At 57.1% G+C, this 25483-nt stretch overlaps 9 protein-coding genes and 1 non-coding gene across 10 annotated transcripts; 4 read left to right on the forward strand and 6 right to left on the reverse strand.

The window, feature by feature from the left end:
- Positions 1–107: 107 nt before the first annotated feature.
- On the reverse strand, positions 108–606 carry IE81DRAFT_350546 (hypothetical protein; the record flags this gene model as incomplete). Its single annotated transcript, XM_025516555.1, has 2 exons — positions 108–334; positions 447–606. The coding sequence occupies 2 exons, from the start codon at positions 604–606 to the stop codon at positions 108–110; spliced, it is 387 nt and encodes a 128-aa protein (XP_025366171.1).
- A 1140-nt stretch (positions 607–1746) lies between these two features.
- IE81DRAFT_326953 (putative CCT2-chaperonin of the TCP1 ring complex, cytosolic) lies at positions 1747–3992 on the forward strand. Its single transcript, XM_025514956.1, has 5 exons — positions 1747–1961; positions 2049–2446; positions 2522–3149; positions 3227–3487; positions 3577–3992. The coding sequence occupies exons 1-5, from the start codon at positions 1935–1937 to the stop codon at positions 3835–3837; spliced, it is 1575 nt and encodes a 524-aa protein (XP_025366172.1). The 5' UTR covers positions 1747–1934; the 3' UTR covers positions 3838–3992.
- Positions 3993–4023: 31 nt separating this feature from the next.
- On the reverse strand, positions 4024–5856 carry IE81DRAFT_326954 (hypothetical protein). The gene has a single exon (XM_025514957.1). It carries the CDS (start codon positions 5800–5802, stop codon positions 4054–4056), a length of 1749 nt encoding a protein of 582 aa, XP_025366173.1. The 5' UTR covers positions 5803–5856; the 3' UTR covers positions 4024–4053.
- Positions 5857–9252: 3396 nt separating this feature from the next.
- Positions 9253–10691, forward strand: IE81DRAFT_326957 (putative RVS161-protein). Its single transcript, XM_025514958.1, has 5 exons — positions 9253–9628; positions 9755–9984; positions 10116–10195; positions 10275–10512; positions 10595–10691. Exons 1-5 carry the CDS (start codon positions 9445–9447, stop codon positions 10652–10654), a joined length of 792 nt encoding a protein of 263 aa, XP_025366174.1. The 5' UTR covers positions 9253–9444; the 3' UTR covers positions 10655–10691.
- Positions 10692–11174: 483 nt separating this feature from the next.
- On the reverse strand, positions 11175–13139 carry IE81DRAFT_350550 (hypothetical protein; the record flags this gene model as incomplete). Its single annotated transcript, XM_025516556.1, has 7 exons — positions 11175–11360; positions 11465–11605; positions 11708–11857; positions 11930–12565; positions 12644–12829; positions 12925–12956; positions 13031–13139. The coding sequence occupies 7 exons, from the start codon at positions 13137–13139 to the stop codon at positions 11175–11177; spliced, it is 1440 nt and encodes a 479-aa protein (XP_025366175.1).
- A 736-nt stretch (positions 13140–13875) lies between these two features.
- Positions 13876–15398, reverse strand: IE81DRAFT_335750 (hypothetical protein; the record flags this gene model as incomplete). The annotated part of the gene is made up of 3 exons (XM_025515456.1): positions 13876–14448; positions 14519–14692; positions 14772–15398. The coding sequence occupies 3 exons, from the start codon at positions 15396–15398 to the stop codon at positions 13876–13878; spliced, it is 1374 nt and encodes a 457-aa protein (XP_025366176.1).
- A 1069-nt stretch (positions 15399–16467) lies between these two features.
- IE81DRAFT_295473 (DEAD-domain-containing protein) lies at positions 16468–19340 on the forward strand (the record flags this gene model as incomplete). Its single annotated transcript, XM_025512093.1, has 6 exons — positions 16468–16496; positions 16718–16963; positions 17045–17338; positions 17404–18143; positions 18931–19119; positions 19192–19340. 6 exons carry the CDS (start codon positions 16468–16470, stop codon positions 19338–19340), a joined length of 1647 nt encoding a protein of 548 aa, XP_025366177.1.
- A 1317-nt stretch (positions 19341–20657) lies between these two features.
- Positions 20658–22141, forward strand: IE81DRAFT_326962 (PTPLA-domain-containing protein). Its single transcript, XM_025514959.1, has 3 exons — positions 20658–21414; positions 21499–21653; positions 21743–22141. The coding sequence occupies exons 1-3, from the start codon at positions 20777–20779 to the stop codon at positions 21859–21861; spliced, it is 912 nt and encodes a 303-aa protein (XP_025366178.1). The 5' UTR covers positions 20658–20776; the 3' UTR covers positions 21862–22141.
- A 512-nt stretch (positions 22142–22653) lies between these two features.
- On the reverse strand, positions 22654–24672 carry IE81DRAFT_326963 (hypothetical protein). Its single transcript, XM_025514960.1, has one exon. The coding sequence runs from the start codon at positions 24174–24176 to the stop codon at positions 23061–23063; it is 1116 nt and encodes a 371-aa protein (XP_025366179.1). The 5' UTR covers positions 24177–24672; the 3' UTR covers positions 22654–23060.
- A 632-nt stretch (positions 24673–25304) lies between these two features.
- Positions 25305–25389, reverse strand: IE81DRAFT_t35. The gene has a single exon. It is a non-coding gene; the product is annotated as a tRNA-Cys (tRNA).
- Between the last annotated feature and the right edge of the window lie 94 nt (positions 25390–25483).

The following is a 25483-nucleotide window of genomic DNA, read 5'->3' on the forward strand; positions in this document are numbered from 1 at the left end:
GAAATGCCTGGGAAATGCCTGCTGTCAGCACGAGTTTGGGCGTACTGTGGGGGGAGAAATATGCAACGCGGGAATTTTGCTTGCTGCTGCTGCTACGGGGCAAGCAGCTAGCAGCCGCAAGCGAGCCAACTCACGACGCCTCCGAACAGGTGGCCAGGCGTGGTGGCGCCCAGCAAAGCGTGTCCGACGATATAAGGTAGAGCTTCGTGTATGCGTCCTTGCTCGAACTTGAGCCAGCCGTAGTACGCGCCCAGCGTCAAGGGAGGCCAAAAGATGATGATGCCAAGTCTGTAGGCAAAGGCAGAGACGAACGGAAAGACTGGAGGATAGAGCTCTGGAGGGGAGGGAGGAATGAATGCGGAGGTGATCGAGCAGATAGATCAGCAGCATGCACCAACAGAGGCTCTCATTTCTGGGGCTCCCCTCTCGATGGGGACTTGACTCACCAGCCTTGAAGAAATTGTGCGAGTAGTGGATGAGGGTGGAGATGAAGTTGGCCCAAAGCAGCTTGTAGCACATTTGCACCTCTGCTCGCGTCGGTCTTTCGCTCGCAATCGCGCCGTAGCTCTGCCCATCCTGCGTCTGCGTCCAAGCTGGATGGACCATGCTGTTTCCAAAGCATTCACAATCCGGGCGTACCGCGCTCACGCTCCCCGTTTTCTTCGTTCGGCTTTGACAAGACTGCGCAGGTGGGTTGCGGGAGGCAAGGCGTGGAGAGGGAGGGATGAGGCAGGCAGGCAGGCTGGCTGGTTCTTGAATGTGAAGGAGCTGGACGAAGCCCATTTGACCTCGAGAGACGGTTGGTCGAGATGGCCAGCTAGCCGGCTCGACGGTTACAGCATCGGCCCGGATGATTGCCTGCCTCGGCGGGCCGTGACGTGCGGATGGGTAAGCGCACACCACACGGACAGTTCATTTCGCAGCCTATCATCTTGACTTTGGGCAGTCATTATTAGCGCACCACGATTTCACCACATTGGGAGTCTCGAGTCTCGCAAGAATGCCGCTCGGGACCCCAGCCTCGTATGGTGAGCCTGCGAAATTTGGACCCCAGAGGTGTGAGATGTCGTGCGGAGGTGAGTCGCTGTGCCTCTGTGCATAGAGACTCAAGACGGAATGGACGCCACACTGTATGAGGCGCGCCATCTCAGCACGAGCGTGGAGGTAATGCCTGTGCTGCCCACGAGTTCCCCCTCCCCCCCAACAGCGAAGCAAATCTGCCTGATTCACATTCACGATGCGTCGTACTTGTTGGGCTTTCAACCAGCGACGCAGAAAAAATTGCACACCGCGAGTTTGCGATGTCCCCCCTTCCCCGCGCAAAAGGTGGGCGGGAACAAAAGTCCGAGAAGGAGCTCGGGCAGCATTCAATTCTTGCAGGAGACATCATGAGAGATCTTGACCGAGGTTGCCCAGACTAACCCTGCTCGATACGCGACAGCGCATCGCAGCGTGAATCAGAACAATCGGTGCGGTGGCCCGCGCGGTGGGACGTGGGACGTGGGACGTGGGACGTGCGTGAGAATCAAGAATCGTGAATGTTTGAGTCATGGGTCAGAGGACGTCACGTGAAGAGTGAGCGGGACGCATAAGCGATCTGCGCTTCGCCCACGCTTCACGGATTGCGTGGCGCGCTGTAGGGTATACGCGTTCAGGATGGCTAGGCTGGCTGGCTGGCTGGCTTGATTGCAACAGAATGTGAATGTGAATGTGAATTACAGATATTCGTGATGATTCGTGATTTTTCGCGCCGTTCTGCAGTGTTCGCAACAGATGCTCACCTTGCCGTGGCACGCACTCGCACGCGCACTCGCATTCGCAACTAGCGCAGGTCCTCTTCATCCTCACTGTCGCTCTGCAATCACAGGGTCTTGACGGGTTATACGTAGTTTGACGACCATAGCAGACACTGCTGAGCAACCAACGTCTGCACAATGTCGGCGCCAATCTTTGCGCAAGAGGTGAGTGCGAGCCATGCGCACATTCCCGCTAGACCCCGATCCCGACTCTCCCCTTGCTGAAACCTTGCCCCCGGCGCTGATCGATAGGCGACGCAAGAGCGGGCAGAGAATGCTCGTTTATCTTCCTTTGTCGGTGCGCTGGCCCTGGGAGACTTGGTCAAGACCACGCTGGGTCCCAAAGGCATGAACAAGATCCTTCAGAGCGTAGGATCCAACGACATCGTAGTCACCAATGATGGAGCCACGATTCTGAAATCCATCCACCTAGACAATCCAGCTGCCAAAATCCTCGTCAACATTTCCAAGGTGCAGGATGACGAGGTTGGAGATGGAACGACGTCGGTCTGCGTGCTTGCTGCTGAACTGCTCAGAGAGGCGGAAAAGTTGATCGAGATGCGCATACATCCTCAGACCATCGTAGAGGGATATCGCATCGCTACCGCAGCCGCATTGAGAGCCCTGGACGCATCTGCAAAGGACAATGGGTGAGTTTGGCGTGGTGAAAGGGGCTGCATTGCCGTGACTGAAATCGAGGTTTGGCTCCGCGTCTCGACCTTTAGAAAGGTGCCCGAAGCATTTCGACAGGATCTCTTCAACATTGCCAAAACAACGCTCTCCTCCAAGGTGCTGTCTGCCGACAAGGACTACTTTGCCAATCTGGCAGTGGACGCCGTGCTCAGGCTAAAAGGCTCGACAAATTTGGAGAATATACAAATCATCAAAAAGGTCGGCGGCAAGTTGGAGGATAGCTACCTGGACGAAGGATTCATTCTCGACAAGCGCATCGGCACCAACTGCCCCAAGCGTCTGGAAGGGGCAAGGATCCTCATCGCCAACACCTCGATGGACACGGACAAGATCAAAGTTTTCGGAGCTCGAGTCAAGGTTCAGGGAACCGGCCAATTGGCGGAGCTGGAGAGAGCAGAGAGGGAAAAGATGAAGGCAAAAGTGGACCGCATCAAGGCGCACGGCATCAACTGCTTCATCAACAGGCAGTTGATCTACAATTACCCCGAGAGCATTCTGGCAGAGGCGGGCATCATGAGCATCGAGCATGCCGACTTTGAAGGAGTCGAAAGGCTGGCTTTGGTCACTGGAGGCGAGATTGCTAGCACGTTCGACAGGCCGGACTTGGTCAAGCTCGGTGCTTGCGATACCATCGAGGAGATCATCATTGGCGAGGACAGGGTGAGCCGCCCCTGTGATGCAAGCTGCAGTTGCGGCCAAGGACGCTCACTCACGCTCCCTCTTTGCCCCTCCATCAGCTCATCAAGTTCTCTGGGGTTGCTGCGGGAGAGGCTTGCACAGTGGTGCTGAGAGGTGCGACTACTCAAATGGTGGACGAGGCCGAAAGATCGCTGCACGATGCTCTCAGCGTACTCTCTCAAACGGTCAAGGAGACGCGGGTGACTTTGGGAGGAGGTTGCGCTGAGATGGCCATGAGCAAAGAGGTGGATGAGGAAGCTAGAAAGACTCCTGGAAAGAAGGCCATTGCTGCCGAAGCCTTTGGACATGCTCTCAGGCAGGTAAGTGACGGCCGCGTCATGATGTCACGATGTTTGTCCCTTTTTGCTAAATACCGCGACCCCCACGGCGCTCACGCTCGCGTTCGTAGCTGCCAACGATCCTCGCAAACAATGCGGGTCTGGATTCATCCGATCTCGTCGCGCGTCTACGAGCCGCTCATCAGGGGGGCGACTCCTCTGCCGGTCTCGATTTGAATGCCGGCAAAGTTGCTAGCATGATCGATCTGGGCGTAACGGAAAGCTACAAGCTCAAGAGAGCGGTGGTCAACAGCGCGGCCGAGGCTGCCGAGCTGATTCTTCGTGTTGACGACGTGCTCAGGGCGACACCGAGGAAGCGCGAGGCGCATTGAGATATCAGAGCATGCGGAGGGAGGGGGGCAAGCGCGTCCCTGTGATGCGACGAAAATGTATACTTTGGTGCGCGTACATGACGGACAGCGAGCGAATTTGGGGTATTGTACAAGTGGGAGGCACCATAAACAGGCGAGGCGTGCACAGGTAGCGAGACTTGGGGGGGGGGGGGGGGGGCGGCGAGCCTGCTCTGTAAGCCCCCCGGGGCCTCGAGTTCAAAGAGCATCCCACGGAACGTTTCGAGGACCTCTTGAGAGCAGAGCGATTCTTTGAGCTTGGTTCATGACCGGCAATCGCTTCAAGTGCTCCCTCAGATCATCCGAGTCCGGTCCTCTTTCGCTCTTGGCGTGCAAGATCTTGCTCGCCTGGTCCAAATTCTTGTGCTGCATGGCGTTGGAGGAGGAGGAGACGAGGGTGGTGGCAGGATGAGGACTGGTGCTGGTGCTGCTGCGCCTCTTTTTGCCGAGCGCGGCCGATGTTGCGAGATGATTGAGCGTGTTTGAAGCTTGGGACAGAGCGGTGAAGGCCAAGCTTCCGCCAAAGCCAGCTCCGAACGGTGCAGCGGACGGGACAACGTTGCGCGCCCTGCTGCCCATGCCCATGCCCATGCTCATGCCCATCGGATCAGGCTGACTGCCGCCGAAAGGCAGCGCCAAGGAGGAGGAGGCGTTGGAGTTGGAGTTGGAAGCGGAGGCAGAAGCAGAAGCAGAAGCAGAAGCGTCGTCGTCTGCATCCGCACAGAATTCCCAAGTTGGCGTGCTGGCGAATCTCGTCTTGCTCTTGAGCCACTGCGCTCCTCCAGCTAGGGAAAGGCTAGACTTGCTGCGACTCTGCTCAGAGCAAGACCCTCCTCCTCCACCCCCTCGCCCCTCTAGACTGGCACTGCACGAGCCGACGCTGTTGCGCGAATCCGTGCCCATCGACGCTCTCTGATCGGCTCGCAGAGCATCCGATGCTCGACACGCTTGTTCAGGATTGCTAATTTCGGAAAGCGGGGTAAAGGTGCGCAGCGTGTGATGCGTGGTTCGCGAAGACGTGGCACTGAGCAGCGTGCTGTTCGTGCGACTCTTGCAGGCCGAGCGCGTCGCAGAGTCGTCGCACGACGACGGCCTGGATCGTCGATGAGAGATGCTAAAGGATGCTCGCTCGGTAGGACAAGCGGGCGTCATGCCGAGATAGGACAAGGCAGTGAGAGCAGTGCTCGCCGCCTCATCTACGCTTTTTGCTCGCTCAGCGCTGCTCAGCGGACGAGTTGCGCTGGCAGAAGTGGAGGGCCGACCACTCCAAAGCTCTAGCTTGGAAGCCTTGGACTTGAGTCGCCGCAATCCTCTCACTCTCGAATTTGCCTGATCGCCCATGTCTGCCTGCTCGGCACCACACGATGTGGAGGGTCTTTGGCGACTTTGTGGCGCATCATGGTTCTTGGACGATCCGCAAGCAGCAGTCGACGACCCTGCCGCTCTGCTCCCTGCAAGACCATGTCTGGGCCATTCAAGACTAGCGGAAACGTGCCGGACATGTGCATGATCCGAAGCGCTGGAAATGCGCGGAGGTATGTGCAAGCTGCGAGGTTCCCACGAGCTGGTAGAAGCGCGCAAAGTCGTGTTTGGAGAAGTCTGTTGGGGCACGATGGGTGCTGCGCTCGAACGTTGCTGACTTGTGGCGTGGCAAGCAATGCGCTTTCTGCGATGAAAGCTACTTGCGGCCTGACATTGTACTGCAGAGGCGATCGGCTCATCGAGCGAGCTCGATGCGCATCTTGCACGTTCCAAAGGGGCAGGTGGTAGGTCTCGCGCAGGGCGCACGCTTCGATGAGCGATCGAGCATCTTTCTTCCGTGCTCGAGCCTCGCGTCGATTCCCGCGAACGCCATTGAACGTGCTCGTCGACCATCTCGCTTTTCGGAGGTCGCCTGGCAGCCTCTCGCTCCATCCTGACGAAGCGAGCAGAGAAGCCACCTTGCATGACGGACAGCTCACTGGACGAGTCTGCGTGGCTCTCGCCGTCCGCACCCTGCCTGCTCAAGCTTTCCACGCTGGACATGAAAGGCCTGTTCTGCCTGCTTATACCCTGCAGCAAACAATCGAGCAAGGGAGATCTGCCGCTGCTGTTGCTGTTGCTGTAATCTGTTGCTCCGCTGCGCGCGTGGGAGCGCTCAGGTGCGCGCCTCGAAGGTATGGATGGATGCTGACCTTGATCGAAAGTGCGCACAGAGGTCATGTCTACGGGTTGTTGCGGCTCCAGCGCAGCTTGCAATGACGTTACGACCTTGGAAGCACGCGCTTCAGAGCGTCTTGGGTCAATTTGACTCACGTCGTCGCAATCAAAGGAACTTGACCGACGCGCCGCCATCAGAGGCCAAGAGGACATAATAGCGTCTGCAGGTGTTGAGCGCGCCCGGAAGTTGCTACGAGTTGATCCGCTTGAAGATTTGGCAGCAACCAGAGACTGAGATGATGCAAGGATCTCTGCCTGTCGAATTGGGTTCGCCTTGAGACTGTGGAGTGGAGAGCCACACGGTGATAATAACTCTGACTGACGCCCGATAATAGCGAAGGGCTCCTCGACATTAGACGTATGGCTCCGGCTGTGTCGAGGCAACTGAGAAAAAAACAAAATACGCGGCCGACGTTTTGTTGAGCACTCGTGACATTCGCAAAGGGCAGCAAGCGACCTCCACGCACTGTTCGGGATGGAGATAGAGTGGAACTGCACACTTCCGTCGAAAGCTCTTCCTGCTATGATGCGGCGGGCGCGAAGCAGCAATATATGGAATGATAAGCAATCAATACCGCTTCAGTGAGATCGATGTGCTCCCGGAACTCCTCTCGAAAGCCTCACCTCTGCTTTTCGCTTGATCCATCTGGATATCCTGTCGTGCAGCTTGTGCCTGTTGCGAGTCTCGAGCTCGGGCGCGAGAGAGTGGGGCGTTGATGTGTCCATCGCAGGTATGTCTTCTTCGAGAGTCGCGGTGGATGCATGTATGTGGCCATCGACGTGTGCGAGTTGCTCGGCGGATCGTGTGCGATCTCTCGATGTCAAAGACGCGCCCAAGAATGCGTCGAGCAGAAAGGCACACCAACAGAATCGCTTCGCTCTCGCGATGACGTGCGAATAGTGAGCAAGCAGACAGCCAGCGCTCTTATCGATCGTTCGATGGCAAGAGGCGGAGGGACGGGAAATGAAAAGTCGTGAATGCGCCTCGCGAATGTCATCCAAATAGACGCTTTCAAAAGCAAGACAATAGCCATCGTTGGCAATCAGACACACCTATCATAGCACCGCTTTCAGGTTGCCTTCCTACTTTTCCGCCCCCCTGTTGTCTTTGGTTTTGGTTGAGGCGGCGAAGGAGAACGCGGACGCCCGGACGCAGACTTTGCTTTTGTACCACAATCCGGTGCAGCCGAGCAGCGCAGACTGTTGATGTTTTCCATAAATTGTCGCTGCGTGCTCTCGATCGAGAAATAGCTATATAGCCGCATGAGCTCCCCCTCGGTGTCGCTGTCGTCGCCTGCCCTGCCTTTGTCTGCTCGCTTAATAAGCAGACAAATGGTTGCATTCTGACACGCACGGGCTGAATAGATGAAAACCTTGAGCGTCTCTTCTCTCTCTCACGTTATCCCCTTGACCTTGCGTACTTCGGACGGTCGGCCCGCACCAGTCAACGTCGCACCGTTTCTTCTTTTCCGCTCCATTGTGGAAGCGGTAAGAGATAGCGACAATAAGAGACGACAGGCACGCGAACCACGCCCACTTGCGTGTGGCGTTTGGCGAAGCGTTGCCTGGGCGTGCTCGCAATCATGAGACCGTTGAGAAGGGAGATGAAATTGCCCTTCTCGAGGGGTGGGTAGTGCATGGACCATCGACCATCAGATGACGATGATTGCTTGGGCGAGTTCAAGGGAGAATTAGCCGGTCCGACGTAGTCCATAGAGGTCTTTTGCTGCTCGCTAAAGTCGACAAGACTGCATGATTCACGTGATGACAACACTGAAGACTGGTGGAGCCCTAATCAGAGCGCGGCTTGCTCACGCCAGCGTTTGGCATGTCTTTCAGAGCGCCGCAGTTGACGCGTGAGAATGGTTTTGTAGGGGCATCAGCGACGAGAGCGAGCATCCGCTCACCTGGGCCAGGGGTCGTGCCTCCATCATCGAGCTACGCAACATCGAACAAGCGCGCCCTCGGTCGTATTCGACCTTGGCTCTACCTCGGACCAGAGTGGAGCGGATGCTTATGGATGTCGAGAGAGCTGACCGAGAAGCGCGGCGGGCAGCTGCCTCGGGACGAGAAGCTATATGAGCACCACCTTGAGTAAAGACGAGATGCGTGTCGGGCAGGATGAGGCGTGCACCGGGCCGCCTCGCACCGCAGCATACCACCCGCGTGGCTGCTTTGGGCGGATGTTGGCCATGTCGTGGTGTATTGTGAAGCATACACGCGCTGCAAGACGTGCGCGAATCATGACTTGATGCAATCACGCAAATGACTGGCATGGCACTGCTTTGTAGTAGTGGTCGCGCAGCGATGGATCTGGCTAACCATCCGCGTCCGCAATTGTCAGGCTGATCGAACCGTGCGGGTGCGTTTGAGCAGTGCTTCTACGCTCTGCGACGAGCGAGCGAGCCCAACTCCGCTTGCGGCTCATGACCTAGATCTGAGCCACGCGTTGGAGAATCGCCATGAAGCCGCTCGATGGCTCTTGTCTTGATTGCCGGTAGCCCGCTGGCCTGCCATACCAGCTAGCTCCCATCACATCCCTTGAAAGTATCTGCGTATGTCTCTAGTCTGGCCGATATGGACGCCTTGTCCACACAATCGTGACTTGCCATTTACCGCGGGATCCACTCGACGCGGCGGTAGTCCGAGCGATCCATTCATCCATCCATCCATCCATCCATCCATCCATCCATCCATCCATCCATCCATCCATCTCGAAGCCTCTTCTGACTTGACTGTGACCACAGGTGTGAGCGAGCGCGACCACATGCTGCTTCTGTCTGAGCTGATCCACCCTCGTGATTGCCGACATGTATTCACGAATCACGACTCTGCCCATCCTGACTTTACCACCACTCACGACTCACCACCAAAACTCGATGGCGCGCCAAGACAGTCACGAATGGCGCCTCCCGCCGCGCACATGAAACACGCACAGCCACGCTCACAGGCGCGCGGAGCATCTCGGCCGAGAGCCTGCGTGCCCACATGATGCGCGCGCAAGCCCATGCAGTCACGAGTGGTGAGTTGTGCAGCAAGCGCACAATCAGCACAGCAGCAACACAGCACCCAGCGTCAGCCACCAGAGCAGCGCTACCTCGGTCGCTCCACCTGCATGGACACCGCACGCCACGCATCGGTAAGTCGGCGCACTCGCGGTGACGCGCGCGTCTATACGGACCGCCCAAACGTACCTCCGTCGAAATATCCTCCACCATCACCCATCGCCCATCGCCCATCACCCATCGCGCAGGTCCAAAGGCGTCTGCTTCTTGCGCCCTTTTCCTCAACAATCCCTCGCGACCGCCAAAGTCGACGCCTTGGTTCCCAATCAGCAAGCACCACGCACTTTGACATCCCCCCCATCCCCCACCCGTGCAATCCATCACAATGTCCTGGAATGGATTCAAGAAATCTCTTAGCCGCGCAGGGACGACGGTGATGCAAAAGACGGGTCAGGTGGATCGTACGGTGGATTCGGAGTTTGCGGATGAGGAAGCGAGGTACAGAGCTTTGGAGAAGGAGGTGCTGGCTTTGCAAAAGGAAGCAAAAGGTTATTTGGATGCTATCAGGTGTGAGTTTCGGGGGTGGGAGGCGCGCAAGGCTTGTAGAGAAGGCGGCGTGCTGAATGCAGGCTTGAACTCTCGCTCACACCACTGCGTATCTCCTCTCTCGCATCCTCTTCTCGCCTCCCTCGCAGTGCTAGCAGCTTCGCAATCACGCGTAGCCGAAACAGTGGATGAGTTTTTCATCGATCATAGCGACGCAGCAATGGCAGCCAACGCCTACAAGAGGTCTACGGACGAGCTGGACGCAAAGACTGCGAGGGAGCTAGATGCGCCTTACAGAGCTACGGTGCTGGAACCGGTAGGAAAGCTGGCTAGCTTTTTCCCAGAAATCAACAGGACGATTGAAAAGAGGAACAAAAAGGTGAGTTGGTCAGCTGGGAGATGGTGGTGGGGCATGTGATGCCTTTGCTCGTCAATGCACGGTAGCGCATGCTGTGTACTTTTGAAGCCGCGCGATCCTCATCTCGCTGCTCGCCGCGTCGTCTGCCCCAGCTCTTGGACTACGACTCTGCTCGTACCAGGCACCGCAAGCTGCTAGAGAAGCCTTCCGACGATCCTACCAGGCTGCCGAGGCGAGTAGGCCTGGCGTGCATGCTTATCGATTTTGAGGCCTCGCAATGCTCACCGCTCGCTTCTACATCTCGCAAACAGAGCGGAAAAGGAGCTGGAAGAGGCAAAGATTCTGTTCGAATCGCTCAATGACCAATTGATGACGGAGCTTCCTCAGCTCCTGGAGCTGCGCATCCCTTATCTGGACCCTTCTTTCGAGGCGATGGTGAGGATGCAAGCCAAATTTGCAGAAGAGGGTTACGAGAAGCTGGGAGGTGTTCAGCGCTACTTTGCTGAAGGTGTGCGGGAAGAGTATGCAGAGGGACAATTGGATGCCCAGGTGAGTCGATTGTGCGCGCGTACCCTTGCCAGCTCAGAAAGCTGAGACAAGCATCGCCCGCGACGTTTTGCGGCGTGCACAGGTCGAGGGAGTGTTGCAGGAGATGCGAGAGCTGTCGATCTGCGGCTTGACGGCTGCTTGAGCTCGACCGAGCATTCGACGCTTGGGCACCCAACGCGCTCGTTATTTTGCACGCTGCTCATGTACATAATATCGTTCGAACGTGCAAGCTCACCAAGTCGACGCGAGCTTTTGACTGACGTCGTGTTGAATCAAGCGCGAATCATACGACACCGAGCACACTTGGACTGCAACGTCGGTCTATCTGCTTTGGCATGGGATGAGGGGCTTCGTAAGAGCCTGCGTCCGAATAGGTACGTCACACAGGAGATGAAATCGCAGGCACTCTTTTTCTCTTTGCTCGCCCGTGAGCCTCACTTTGAAGAACTCCCCGCGATGGGCTTGTCCTTGGCAAGAAGCGACGTGCGCCTCTTTTTCTTTGTCTTTGATTTCCAACGATTTCATCATATTTGCTCTACTTGGCCAGAGTAGTAGCATCCTCTCGTGTCACTCCTTACGAATTGCTCAACAGGCGTCCCCCCCCCCCCCCCCCCCCCCCGGCCTACTTGCCAGAGCCCGAAGTTTCAGCAGGCAAAGCACTTTCAGGAGTCTCCCGCAGGCTTGGGTCTGTCCAGCTTTGTGCTCACTTTACCGCCCGTCGCCTTTGCTTTTGCGATGCGCAGCACCATCTTTTCTTGAAAGGCCATTTGGTGCAGAGGGGGGTAACGATTCTGCGTGTCGTAGGGAAATTTCGTGACCTTTTTGCCTTCGGCGAGGGCTTTAGCTGACTGGCGGCGTCGAGATTATGGGTGCATCGCATCACGCCTCAGCAAGCAAGCATGCGATGAAATACACATTGACAAACAAGTGTGCGCCCATACCACACACTCACTTCTTCCTTGATCGAATGACCCGTCTCTTCGCCCGTTCCGTGGTAGGGAAGGCCATTGAATTTTCTGTATTTGCCTCCCACCCACTCGTGCTTCACCTGCAAATTGGGGTGCTGCACCAGGACGGCCCACCTTTGATTTTCCTGGATTGGATGAAAGGTCCGATGAGCGGCTCAGCATCGAGCAAGGCTAGTTCTGGGTGGGACGTGAATCGGTGGTCCAGACGTGCTGCTGGCGCAACTCACTTTGAGACGCACCGCACCACCCAGAGGTGCCGTACCCGTGATGGGCTGCTCTTTGAAATCAGTCTTGAACCAATTTCGAGCAACGTCCCATTTGCTGCGCGCTTCTAGAAAAGAGCCGGCGTATTCATCCTGATCGACAGGCTCGACGGTCTGGGTGCGTCTCGTCAAAAATTAGTCGAAGATGCCTCGAGTACGCGACGTCTATGATCTCTATAAACTCACTCGCTTCAGTAGCTCCGGCTGCGCTGACAATCCGCGGCGTTCCTGAGCCGTGGGCGGAGAAGAAGTGCGCGTGCGCTGTGCGGCAGGTGCATCCTCAGGCGAGTTTGTGCGAGAGCGCTTCTTTCCGGTCGAGCTGGCTGAAGAGGAGCTTGTGGCAGTTGCCTTTTCCTCTGCTTTTTTTGCTGCTGCTGCTGCCTGTTCTGCCGCCTCCTTTGCTGCCAGCTCTTCTTTTGCCTTTTGCAACCAAGGTGCCAGCTTGGACGTACCAGAGCTGCTAGCTCCTCCCGTCTTTCCACCAGGATTTTTAAGAGCATTCACCATCCACGGTGGCATCTTCGAAGTGGAGGCTGGCTTTGGAGAGTCCAAGTGTACGGGATTGGAGGAGGAGGCGCCTATTCTGGAAATTTGGTCGGGTCGAGGCTCGGCGAGATTTGCTGGGTGAGATTCGACAACATTGATTGGCCTATGGGCGGCCGCACCAAGCTGGTGAGTGTGTGCATTCGGGTTGGTCATCAAAGCCGCCGCCGATTCCAAGTTGACCCTGTGCTGGTCCAAGACCTTGTGTTCCAAGTTTTCGTGCGGCATCTTGTTGATGAAAGTGTGGTGGGAAGCAGGATGAGCCCTTTGCGTAGCCGCCTAATTACATGGCAGTGGGTGGAGGGGTGGAGAGGCGAATTCAACAAGACGTCGGGCGCCGTGACAAGAACAACTCACAATTAGCCCGTGACCAAGGTATTGCTGACGGAGCGGAGGAAGGTGGACCGTAACGTCTTCATGTGGGGTCCATCGCGCGAAGCGAAACGATCCATGCTCCTTTGATTGCGCTTGAATGAAGTAGGGATTGCCGTGCACGTCATGGACTGCATGTGCTTCGAGACGATGATTGCCCATTTCATGCGCCTTGTGCCGCGGTCGACAAGCACGGTCAGCATGCGTAGGACCAGAGGCAAAGCTTTGAGAGACCCGGGCTGACTCGATCTGCCAAGTTGACTCACGACAGCATTGTAGGCAGCCGACGAGGTTTCGCCTGCGTGTGACACGTCGCCTCGAGAGACTTGTGAGCTTGCATGACGAGCGTGGTGGGATGCACACCCAACTTACCATACACGCGCCTATTCAGCATCGACTGCTGAGGATCGTTGGCTGGGTGACTTGTTGCAGCCGACAAGGTGGCCAGGCAGACGAGCACGATGCCGATACCGGCACGCATGTCGGCGTCGCTGCTGTTACAAAGGATAAGACTGTTGGAAGGCGCAGACCAGCTGCTTCGTTTCAAAGCTCAAGGCAACAGTCCAGCTGCGCAACGATAAGATCGAGGGGGTGAATTGAAGGCCGAATGTTGGACTCGTAGAAGTCGTTTCGCCGGTCTTTATAGGAAGACATATTCCCGCCACTAGTTCTGGTCCGCCTAACGAGCAGCATATGCCCCCGCAGAGTGGCGAAGCCTGATCAGGATGCCGAGGCTAGTCGGCATGCTTGTACCGTCGAGATAGCAAAGATGAGGAGTGACAAGGAACAGATGTTCTGAGCTGAATGAAACCAAGCCCTCTCGATTGCGTCGCCGCGGCTCCGCCCTTCCCGACGCCGCCCGCCACTACGCCATTGGCTGCGGAGCAACGCCATCGAGGATGCTCTGCGCGCACCGATCTCCGCAAGCCCTTGCGCAGCGAGCTGCGATCAGCCACTCAAAGGGGCAGAGGAACCAGCAAGAGCCCGCACGCGCGATTGAGAAGATTCGCTTGGGCACCTGCTTTTGCGACATGCATGAAATTAGTTTTGCGCAGACTACGGTGACGATGGCAATGACGATAGCGATGGCGTAGCTTTGAGCTGTTTCTAGGTTGAAATGAACGACGGACTAGGCTGGACACGATGGATGGACGAAAGGCCGCGATGTGTTTGGCAAAGGATAGTGCAGTGATTGCTTTTGGAGGATACCTGCCATCTCAGACCTTGGCAGGCTTCGGACTGGGCCAACGGTCGAGAGCGTAATTAGCGCGAATGATGACCAAATCCAAAGCCATACCGATGGAATCTTTGAGCAGGTCGATTTTCGATCCAGAAACTTCTGTCCATTGTACGGGCACCTCGGCAATCGGCAATGGCAGATCGAGCAACACATCTGCCGCTGTGTCGACCTTCCCTTTTCCCGAATGAGGCAGAGGAAATCCAGCTTCCTTCCGTACTTGTCGCATACTGCTGCCGCAATTAGCAAGACGCACATGGGCCGTCTGACTGCTCAACTCGGCTCGAAGTAGCAGCTCGACATCAAAGATCCACCTCTCGATGTGAGAGCCCTGGAAGACCACCCTCGCTGATTCTCGCATGAATAGCTTGAAGCCGCACTGTGTGTCGCGAATCTCGGGCTGGGAAGGTAACGTCGTTCGTTTGAGTGTGTTCTGCGAGACGAGAAACGACGGCAAGTGACGCTGGAGCACCTTTCCGATAGCAGGCGGGCGCATTAGCAGGCTTAGCACCAAGTGAAAGGTATGCATGAGAAGATTGCGAACGAAGGACCGCTGAATGGAGCGAAGAGAGCGCGCCAAATCAGCTACGTCGCAAAGCTCAAGACGTTGCCGTGCAACTCACCTTGACGACTTGATCGCTGCCTACCAGGTGCGCTCTGGACCCTGCCACAATACCATGACCAGCAGGCGTACGTATCCTGTCCAGCTCTGTCGCGAGTGCCGACAGCGCTTCGAATTTGGTGGCTCCATCGGCGTCCACAAAGAGCAGCAAAGCTCCCCTCGCGTGTAGCATGCCCTAGAGCAGGTGGAGTGAAGCAAGGCCCTGTGAGAGAGAGAACGACGATATGCATGCGACGTCGCTCTGATGCACTCACGTGCCGAACGGCTCCGCCTTTGCCCCGGTTCCTGCTCAGCCTGATTAGCCGCAGCTCGACCTTGCCCCACCGTGATTGGTGGTTGCGCGCATGCTCGAGCACTACATCGCCTGTGCCATCCGAGCTGCCATCATCCACGACGATAATCTCTACCCGTGCAAGAGGTTCTCGCAGCGCATCGCATGCGGGGCTCGTGTTCTTGCCAGGAGCGTGGTCCAGCCTCGAGAGAGCCTGGTCCCGATTGAGAAAGGCAAGCGTCTCCTCCAGCATGGAAGGCAACCTGTGCTTTTCGTTGTACGCTGGGATGATGACGCTGAGCTGGCACTGCGGTGCATCTTCGATCCTTGGCAGCTTGCGAGTGGCATTTGATGCGCCGTTCGATCCCTTCTTCTCCTCCTTGATCGTGGCTGCCGGGCCTAGAAGGTCTCCAGCAGTATAAAAACGCAGCTCGTCGGGAGTGGGTTCAAGCGGACGGGGGCTGAGCCAGATGAGCAGCGGATAAGCAGCCAAGATGGCAGCTATGACGGGGCCAAGGACGATTGTAGCGAGCAAAGGCGAAGAGGTGAAAAAGTCGAGGAGCCAGGAAGTGGTCGACTGAGCTGCCGCATGACCGGCACAGCACGACATGGCGAACTGGCTCGCAGTGCGCCCTTTGTCGAATCTGGAATGTGCTCGAGGCACCGCACTGTATGCGCTGTTACTGCCGCCCTTTGGCCTCACGCGGCTTGTGGTGGGGAAAGGGGAAAGGGGTGCCTGGGCACCTGCGGGCAAGTTCTCGTCTTGATGGCTCCTTGCTATGAATCGTGAATCACAATCTTGAATATGAGCAGCGCTGCTCGCTGCACGTCAATGAGCTCCTGCGTTCCTCCGTGGCTGCGTCTACCGAAATCACGCTATGGATGTGCAAGTCACGAGTGCACCGCCAAAGCACAGCCCGCGCCAGCGCAGATTCGAAGCACGCGGCTCGTATATCGCACGAGAAGAACTTTTGCACGTGACTTGATGCATTCAAATTTTGCTTGCAGGCATGCAGGGTGTGCTGATGAGGGGACTCGTCGGGATGACTGGTGACTGCTGAGGCGCCGTGCACGTTGCTGTTCTCAGCAGCAGCACCGCGGTCGCAGCACATGCATGCATGTTGTGCTGCAATGCGCCGCGTGCATCGAAGCGCGCGCGACAGCACTCACGGCTGAGCGCGGCTCAGTTCCAGCCTACAGCAGCTGTTGCAGAGCTGAACCAGGGCTGCTGCTACTGTATCCATATTGAAGCGGTCATGGCTGCAGCAGTTGCAGCGTTGCATCCACGCGAAGAGCATCCGCGCGCGCCCGTCGCACGTTGTAGCGCCGCGCGCGAAAGAGGAAGTCAAAAATTTGCCCAAATTTTTTTAGACGCGTGGGCGCGGGCGCGCGCAGCAGGGGCAGAATAGCGAAAGCGATATCCATCGTAAATCATGCAAGGCCAGGCCAGGCCAATCAATCAGCATGAGCAGCGAGCGAGCGTGCGTGCCAGCGCCTGTTCTACCACCACTCTACCCTCTTCACCACATCATCAACCTCTTTTCCCTCGATCGTGCCCTTCAGCTCAGCTTTTGTGCACACCCCCATATTCAAACTCATCAGGCACATTCACACGCCATATACAGTGCTCGCGCACTACTCAGACCCACTTCAAAACTCTTGACACTCTCCTCGACAGCATGTCTTACGGTGGTTACGGCGGCGGCGGGTGAGTACAACTGCATGGAGATTCAGGATGCGTGCGTCGCCCTGCGTCTCATGGCCACCAAGTCGGCACTATTCCCATTGTGCTCTACTGGGCCGCCTCGTCTCGCACGTGGTCGATGCATTTCCTTATGGCCTTCGTGATCCTCGCGAGCAGTTGGGGATCATACGCTCACATTTCGTGCAAGCACATGCTCACATCCTCTCTTGCTTCGTCCTCTACAGATACGGCGGTGGAGGAGGCGGCTACGGCGGTGGCGGCTACGGCGGTGGCGGTGGCGGATATGGAAACGGAGGTGGTGGTTACGGCGGGGGCGGTGGTGGGTACGGCGGTGGTGGTGGAGGCTACGGAGGAGGTGGCGGAGGCTATGGCGGTGGTGGAGGCGACCGCATGGGTGGCCTCGGCAACGGCCTTCGCACCGTCGACTGGAACTCTGCCAGCCTTACCCGTTTCGAAAAGAACTTTTACACGTGAGCGACGAGCTGATCGCTTTGACCAAGTGCGATTGTAGAAAGCTGACGCGCCATCCACTCATCCATCTCTGCCCACAGCGAGGACCGACGCGTGACTGCTCGGTCAGACAGAGAGGTGCAGGATTTCCGAGCGAAGAAGCAAATGACCATTGCCGGATCCAACGTCCCCAAGCCCGTGCAAACTTTCGACGAGGCTGGTTTCCCAGACTACATCATGTCTGAAATCCAAAAGATGGGCTTCACCGAACCTTCTGCCATTCAATCCCAAGCTTGGCCCATTGCGCTCTCTGGTCGTGACATTGTTGCCATCGCCGAGACTGGATCGGGCAAGACGATCGGTTTCGCTTTGCCAGCCATGGTTCACATCAACGCGTAAGTAGTCGCGAGACTTGGCAGCCGCCCGTCTTTCAGCTTACCCCTTCCTTTGCTCGCCCCAGACAACCTCTCTTGGCGCCCGGTGACGGTCCAATTGCGCTGATTCTCGCACCGACCCGTGAGCTGGCCGTCCAGATTCAACAAGAGTGCACCCGCTTTGGCGCCTCTTCAAGGCTCCGCAACACGGCAGTGTACGGTGGCGTGCCCAAGGGTCCTCAAATTCGCGACCTTCAACGCGGCGCGGAAATCGTCATTGCCACTCCCGGTCGTCTCATCGACATGCTCGAGGCTGGCAAGCTCAACCTTCGCCGCGTCACTTACCTCGTCATGGACGAAGCCGATCGCATGCTGGACATGGGTTTCGAGCCTCAAATCCGTAAGATCCTTAGCCAGATCCGTCCCGACAAGCAGACTTGCATGTTCTCCGCTACATGGCCCAAGGAGGTTCAGCGTCTGGCCAACGACTTTTTGAACAACTTTGTTCAAGTCAACATTGGTTCCATTGGTCTTGCTGCTAACCACAACGTCAAGCAGGTCATTGAAGTCTGCACAGACTTTGAGAAGCGTGGACGTCTCATCAAGCACCTCGACACTATCAGCCAAGAAAATGCCAAGGTGCTTATCTTTACTGGCACGAAGCGCGTCGCTGATGATCTCACAAGGTATCTTCGTCAAGATGGATGGCCCGCACTCGCGATTCACGGTGACAAGCAACAGCAAGAACGCGACTGGGTTCTATCGGAATTCAAGAGCGGTCGCAGTCCCATCATGGTCGCAACAGCCGTTGCAAGTCGTGGTCTCGGTACGTAGCGTTGCGAGACTTGGCTTCTTCTTCTTTTTCTTTGCCGCCTGTCGGGCAAATCTTTTGGGTGCTCTACATTTGGTGTGGCGGTCGCTTGGTCTTGCGGTTGCGGAAGGTGGATGGAAGGTGCAGGCGCGCGTGCCCACGCAGCGCCTCGTACAGGTGAGATCTTTAGCGGCGGCGATGAGACGCTTTGTGGTCCTGTGCCACGAACAGAGCTCGTGCCTCTCGTCGCCGTCATTGGCGTCGTCACTGCGACTTCTCAGAGAAAAAAAAAGATCTCCTCTGCACAGACGGCGTAGACAGCAACACTCCAGGGTATGATCATCCACGCGAGGTGTGCCTGCTTGCTGTCGCGCTCGTTGCGAACAAGCGCGACGTTGCAGTGCGTTCGTTTACGCCTAGTACCTTCTAACCTGACGCATAGCGTCAAAGATCAAGTCTTTCCTTCTCTCTCTGCACCATCGCTCTCGCTCCTGCGGCTGTCACGAGTCGGGCATGATACCCACCGGCTCGTAGCAGGCGATTGGAGAGACGAGGCGTGCTTGCGGGAACGACCTGCGTTGATTCACATCATGGCAAGCCAGACGCTCTAGCGCGGTGGTGGTTGACGCTGCGTACTCGTGGCAGCCGCTCGATTACCACCTCCACTCCAAAGGCAAGGCCCCTCATCTTCATGTAACATCCCCTTTTACCCACCTTTGTTGTTGACCTGCGCCCTCGAGATTTGCTCACTCTTTTCGTCGCACACGCTGCGTCGTCGCCGTCGTCTACGTCTTATTCACAGATGTCAAGGATATCGGATACGTTCTCAACTACGACTTTCCCACCAACACCGAGGATTACATTCATCAGATTGGTCGTACGGGACGTGCGGGCGCCAAGGGCACTGCCATCACCTTTTTCACCACTGGGGATGCCAAATCAGCACGCGAGCTTGTCGGCATTCTTCGTGAAGCCAAGCAGGAGATTCCACGTGAGTATTGCGCAAACGGTAGGCTGCGGAAAAATTGAAAGCTGACCGTTTGGGATTCTTTTCCGCCCTCAGCCGAAGTCATGGAGATGAGCTCTTATGGAGGTGGAGGCGGACGTGGCGGTGGCCGTGGCTACGGTGGTGGACGTGGTGGCCGCGGCGGCGGCGGCGGCTATGGTGGCAGCGGTGCGAACGCATACGGAGGGGGCGGAGGACGTTGGTGAGAAGCCAACCCCAAAAGCTCGGGGAAGTCTAACGTTTGCCTCGCTTCCTGCTCCTGCTCCCGCTCCCGCTCCCGCTTCTCCTCTTCCTGCCCGTCGTCCACTTTTCGTCTTTGTTACCGTCGATCTCGTTTCTCGTTCGTTTCGCGCGCTCTCGCTCCTCTTGCTCGTTTCCTTTCCTCGATCTCTTGCCTTTCTTTTGATCCCTGCGAATAGGAAACGAGTATGACGATGGGTATGCGAACCAGGACGAGTACGGATACGGCAACGAAGGCGGATACGAGGCAGGAGGTAGTGGATTCGAGAGCGGCGGTGGCGGCGGTGCTGGTGGTGGGGGTGGTGCGATGGACGTTCAAGGAGATTACGGATCTGGCCATGCTGGTGGATACGCTCAGCAGGATGACGGAGGCTGGAACTGAGCGGGTGCGCGAGCGCGCGAGCCGCCTCTTTCTCTACAGCAGAGCCTCGTCTCGGCTGTCCCGAACAGCTCATCGAAAGGGAGCCCTGTTCTCCGCACGCATTTGTCAGTCTCGAGCTTTTCGCCAACTCGCGTCGCGTTCTCACTCTCTTCCCACGAACCAAGTCCCATCGAAACGCGTCACTAGATTCATCAGATTTTCCCCCAAAGTACACTCGCCCACGCCTGCAAGATGGGCTTCCAGATGCTCTTCTTCTCTCTCTTGCTCGGCTTCCCCAAAACAACCTTGTACATTCGTGACTACTCTCGCTCTCGCTCTCTACACGGCTCTTCTGATGCGCCCTCTTCTTGTCTCCTGCGCATCTGATCGGGCGTCGTAGCCCGATCCCTACATAGAAATGTTCAAGCCGTCCCTCTCTCGATTTTGTGCGCAAGACCTGTGTGTGTGTGTGCGTAGGTACGCGGGTGTGAATGGGAGCGAGGGGCGTACGTAGGTGGGTGTTTGTGTCGGAGTCAAAAGTCCGAGCGAGTGCTTCTCCGGTCCGCGATGGAACGCACGCGCTTGCTTGCTTGCTTGCTTGCTTGGTTGTAGAGCATATCGGAATGTCGCAGCGGCGGCCGCGGCGACGCGACGGGCGAGAAAGCGATCGAGGGCCGGGCAACGATGCTATGCGCTTTGCGCGCGCGCCCAGAGCATGCGGAGAGCGCGTGCTGAGGCTCCTTCGTGCATGAAAGCGTCCAGGCATGCATGCGTGCTGGATGGGCCGTTGGCATGGGGAGGCTGCATGGCTGCCTGGGCTCGCGCGCGCAACACCTCTTCTATCGCGCCGAGCAGGCAGCGAGGGAAGGTTTCGTCGCGCGAATGAATGCGTGATGGACGCTATATAACCAACCCGCAGCCAAGCCGCACCTCCTCCTCCTCCTCACCACCGTCACGTATATCGGGTTCTCGCCTCGATCGAACTTGCCTCACCAGTGCGCGCTCCCTTTTGCGTTTTTGCGATCCACCTTTTTGGTCAATATGGCGGAAAAGAAATCCAACGCTGTAGTCAAGCCCACGAGCGAAAACAGTGGGCCAGTGAGCAAATCCAGGTCCAAAGCCAGACGACCAGCAGGCTTGCCTTCGGCCGCACTCCGAGGATACTTGATCCTCTACAACCTCTTGAGCTTCTTCCTCTGGGCTTTGGTGCTGAGCGTCACCATCAAGCATCTAGCCGTCGGACCTCAAACCCGAACCTTGCCTACTCGATTGGCAGAACAAGCTTTGGCGCGTTTCCGACCACTTCGAGGATTCGTGCATCCCACTCTTCCTCTATGGTTGCCCGAGAGGCTCAAGGAGCTGTGGGACAGGTCTACGCTTCTGCACTCTTTTCTTGGGGGACTGCTAGCATTCACTCAGTCGCTGGCCCTTTTGGAGATCCTGCATGCAGCTTTGGGCCTGGTCAAGAGCCCAGTGGTGACTACCACCATTCAAGTGTTTAGCAGATTGTTGCTCGTTTGGGGAGTGGCGGAGAGGTTCCCTGGAGCTGCTGCGAATCCTTGGTTTGCTAGCATGGTCCTCGCTTGGAGCATCACCGAATGCGTGCGCTACCCTTTCTACGCCAACGCTCTGATGAGCGGCGGTGGACCTGAAGAGGGTTCGGGCTTGTTGTGGGCCAGGTGAGCGGTCTTGGTCGTCAGAAGAGTAGACGATGTGCTGACACGCGTGCACGCACGCACGCACGCGGACGCTACGTCCGGCAGGTACACTTTCTTCTACATCCTGTATCCCCTCGGTGCAGCATCGGAAGCTCAGTTGCTGCTCGCTACTCTTCCAAAGAAGTGGTTTTGGCAAAGCACGGCGGGCTGGGATGTGCGCGCTTACGTCTATTTGGGTCTTTGGACGCTCTGGTGGCCAGGTGAGTGTGCACGGGAGCGCATCAAGGTTGCTGCAAGCAGCCAGGCCAGCGTCACTGATTGCGAGCTCGACGCGCGCGCGCCCCCGCAGGTCTGTACATTATGTACACGCACATGATCAAGCAGCGTCGTCGGGCGATCGGCAAGGGCTTTTGGGGCGACAAGCAGACCAAGGCGATCGCCGAGGCTAAGAAGGTCAAGAGCAAGTGAGGCGCCGAGATCAAAGCTGCACGGGGGCGGATGCGGCGCAAGGGCGATTATGCAGATGGCGAACAGCTTGAAAGGTGTACTCTTTATGATCAAGTACATGTATGCGCTACGCATCGTGCAATGTGGGCCTCTGACTCTTGGATGCAGGCGTATGGCGCTGTGAAATGAATAACCCTGCGGAGCCCTGCGAAGACGGTAGCGGAGGCGCGCGGATACGGTGACGGATTGGACGAGCACTGCGTGATTTCGGCTCGAGACGTGGAGATGGAGCGAGGATGCGAGGAGAAGGATGAGTGAGCGGAAAGCGCGGCATGAACCAGCGATGCCACTTTGCCGGCGGTGCGCGACGCCGCGCGAGTTGAAACGTACGACGCTGCTTCTCGCTTCGTGCGCGTATATGCTCTTGATCTGCGCTTTGGGCTGGGACGGAGACGTGAAGCAGATCTTGAGTGCTGCCCCTGCGAGTCGAGTTGGTGTTTTGGATCGCCAAGCGTACGGAGATGGATGCGACTGCTGCGATGTGAGTGTATCAGCGTGTGGCGAGGTTGTGAGCTTCGCAATTGTACGTGAAATTACAAACAGGTGATCGCAAAGAGCCGAGCCGTGCCCGGCGACGGTTGCGCTGGCGGCGCGCGCCCGAGGCAGCACCACCTCTTTACGACTGCAGTCGTCCAATCTTGGCGAGCATCATCGCAAGGTCGTCTGTGCTGAATGGCTGGACATGCCTCCTCACCTTGAGTCATCAAACTCGCCGACAACTGCGATGTTGCATGAGCGGCATCACCTTGCGGCTGGCGTTCTGTAGTCGTATTCATTCCGAAGCTGGCTCACAACGTCGCGGCGCACTAGCGGTGCGAGCAAGTCTGGTACAGAAAAAGGGAGGGAGCGCGACTGGATTGAAGCCTGCAGCGAAGCTCGTGTGACTTTTGAGATCTTGGCGGAGCGGAAAACTTGTAATGTGGCCTTTTGGGACTTGGCGAAGCGGAAGACTTGTAAAGGTGACAAATGCAGAGATCAATGCACGCACAAGAGAAGCGGAAAAGTGGATGGCTGCGTTCACGCTTGTCGTGGTGGTGTTGGGTGCAGCGCAAAGCGACCGTATCCCAGCGTTGGCTCCATACTCGTTTAGGCAGATGCCGCAATGTCGAAAGGCGCGTCGACATTCCGAGCTCCGACCTACACCTCTTGCACGTCACCATCTACCACCTATCGCCACGTCGAATCGGGTGCGGAACGTGCAGAGGGTAAGACTTGGAGCGCCACTTCCAAGCACCCTTCTTCTTGACCGATGCAGCTGCGTCGCTCATCGCAGACTCGCCCATAGCGCGGCGCGCTTCGACGAGCAGGAGTATGACGCCGGCAGGTCTTTTAAGGATGTTCCACTCCGGTATGCTCTCGACCTCGCACCAGATTTGATGAATGACAACCACCTGTTTGAGATGCGAGATCAGCGACTGCGTCAAGGCCGTCCAATCGTCAGCTCCTTGAGAATCGTAAAAGTCGGAAATCCTGACCATAAAGTGTCCGTCGGGTAGGTCGAGACCAACAGCGGTTCTCTTGAACTTTCGACCTCCGAAAGAAGGCTTACCAGCTTGACGCGCCGCTTGATACTGGGCGGAGCTGTGAAATTTGACGTGCACAGTGCGCTCATAGTGGATGCCCAAGATTGTGACATGAGGCGCTTTTTGAGGTTTCCACTTTTCCAAATGCTGCCAGTAGTGACGGTAGATGGCATGGCGTACGGGGTCCTCGTTGGTCACGTCGGGCGAAATGTTCATCTCGAAGCACAAGGTGCGATTCTCGGCGACGTGAGGCGCGCTAGACGCATCGCGTAGAAAAGAGAGCAACTTGGGACCCGGCTCCTTCAGCTTGCTTGTGTGAAACACGGTGCCGATCCAACCTCGCACAGGAGTTGGATCGGGTGTCGTCAGTGCAGGCAGCGTTGCCGGCTTTGAGCACGCCATTAGCTTAGCAGGTGCAGGCAGGGTCGGCATGGCATTCTTTGGGCTTGCACTGGGCTCAGCTGGTGCGGAACCCTTTTCATCTCCAAGCGACTGCTCTTCTTGGCTCTTGGGCGCTGATTTCGCTCCATCCTCGGCAGCTGTCCTCGCCACACTCGTCTTGCCCTTTACACTGCCAGATGGGCTCGTTGCCACGCCTGCAGCTTCCGTCACATCCACCGTCTGGCTTCTGCTCGAGTTTGACACTCCAACCGCTTCTTCCGTCTTGACTTTCATTGGGTTTTGAGCCGCTTGCATGCCGCTGGTGACCTGACTTTGCTCACCAGCGCCGTCACTAGTGCTGACAGGCGTCATGCTGGTTTGGTGCCGTGTATGCGCTCGCTTCTCCAGGTCGTGTGTATGCGCTTCGACGCTCCTCTCGAGCAGCTAGGCGACCCCAACACTGCGCGCCTCACGCCAACAAGCGAGCGATTGCTCGATCATGGGAGAGCGCTGGGCTAGAAAGAGCGTAGTCATGACTTTGACTGGACTGCTGCGCGTGTGATGCTGATACACACACCTGACTTCGATGCGACAAGACGTTGAGGAGTGAGGATGGCAGTGCGTGAGCATCACCATGGCACGTATGGAGAGAGAGAGAGAGAGCGTATGTGTGTGTCGCAAACGTGACGTGCATGTGCGCGCCGAGCTCAGCTGCTTCTATGCACCAGGACCAGGCTCTGGCACTCACATTGCCTCTCCTGCACAAAGCCGCTCGAAAGAGGAAGCAACAGATTTGTGTTGTGTTGAGCAAAAGTCGTGGGTGAGTAGCTGAGCGGTGAATATTTGCGCAGCACAGTTGCTGATGGTGTATGGTCGAGGTTCACAAAGGAGATCGAGACGCATGCCATCGATGCCTTCCATCCGTCCCTTGCGAGCACAAGTCGTGAGTCGACCTGCTGCTGTCTGAGCATGCGCGCATGTGGAGTTGCGGCGGCGCGCACAGACATTCGCGCGCTCGCATTCCGTGTCAAGACGGAAAGGGTTCAAAAGTTAAAGTTGAGCGCGAGCAGCACGTTTTTCTTCCCGGAAATTCTCGAGCCTGACTCGCGCCTCGATGCTACTGGTAATCTCTACGCAATCCAACGGCCCTCCCTCCCTGCTGCCCTCTCCCATGGCTGCCATTGTGTGCGTAGGATGCCGGCAAAGTACGTCCTCGACTCGAGGAGCGGTGAAATTCCGTTGGCGGCGCGCAAGGTCGGACAGAATTCTCGTGGGCGATGTACAGTCCCCAAGGCTCACATTCGGCAGGCGCTACATGGGCACTTTGTGCTTCATCGTGCGTTGATTCTGATCAGCGCCGGAGGGTCGCTCTAGTGAGGACAGCTCGATAGCAAGTCAGCGCCCGCAGCTTAGAATGAAGAACACGGAGAGCGCGAGGCGGACGCGAAGCGTCGGCCGCGCGCGGGCACTTGCTGTTGAAGAAACGCGGTGCAAAACAAAAGGCACAATCGGGGATTGAACCCGAGACCTTGGGGTAATTGCCACAAAATTGCAATCCCACGCTCTACCACTGAGCTACCGCACCCATCAATGTGGCCCTTCACAAGGGGCAGCCTTAATCAGATCCCCCCCTTTTGTGGGTCACATATGCACCCTGCCCACATCTGAGCTCTGCGCTC

This window comes from Ceraceosorus guamensis, assembly GCF_003144195.1.
Source record: "Ceraceosorus guamensis strain MCA 4658 unplaced genomic scaffold IE81scaffold_155, whole genome shotgun sequence".
In the NCBI taxonomy this organism is placed as follows: Eukaryota; Fungi; Basidiomycota; class Exobasidiomycetes; order Ceraceosorales; family Ceraceosoraceae; genus Ceraceosorus; species Ceraceosorus guamensis.

Coding starts and splice junctions, on each gene's coding strand:
- IE81DRAFT_326953 (XM_025514956.1), top strand. CDS start 1,935: ATGTCGGCGCCAATCTTTGCGCAAGAG. Junction 1,962..2,048: donor CGCCAATCTTTGCGCAAGAG/GTGAGTGCGAGC, acceptor GCTGATCGATAG/GCGACGCAAGAGCGGGCAGA. Junction 2,447..2,521: donor GCATCTGCAAAGGACAATGG/GTGAGTTTGGCG, acceptor CTCGACCTTTAG/AAAGGTGCCCGAAGCATTTC.
- IE81DRAFT_326954 (XM_025514957.1), bottom strand. CDS start 5,802: ATGCAAGGTGGCTTCTCTGCTCGCTTCGTCAGGATGGAGCGAGAGGCT.
- IE81DRAFT_326957 (XM_025514958.1), top strand. CDS start 9,445: ATGTCCTGGAATGGATTCAAGAAATCTCTTAGCCGCGCAGGGACGACG. Junction 9,629..9,754: donor TTATTTGGATGCTATCAGGT/GTGAGTTTCGGG, acceptor CCTCCCTCGCAG/TGCTAGCAGCTTCGCAATCA. Junction 9,985..10,115: donor TTGAAAAGAGGAACAAAAAG/GTGAGTTGGTCA, acceptor CGTCTGCCCCAG/CTCTTGGACTACGACTCTGC.
- IE81DRAFT_326962 (XM_025514959.1), top strand. CDS start 20,777: ATGGCGGAAAAGAAATCCAACGCTGTAGTCAAGCCCACGAGCGAAAAC. Junction 21,415..21,498: donor TCGGGCTTGTTGTGGGCCAG/GTGAGCGGTCTT, acceptor TACGTCCGGCAG/GTACACTTTCTTCTACATCC. Junction 21,654..21,742: donor TTGGACGCTCTGGTGGCCAG/GTGAGTGTGCAC, acceptor GCGCCCCCGCAG/GTCTGTACATTATGTACACG.
- IE81DRAFT_326963 (XM_025514960.1), bottom strand. CDS start 24,176: ATGACGCCTGTCAGCACTAGTGACGGCGCTGGTGAGCAAAGTCAGGTC.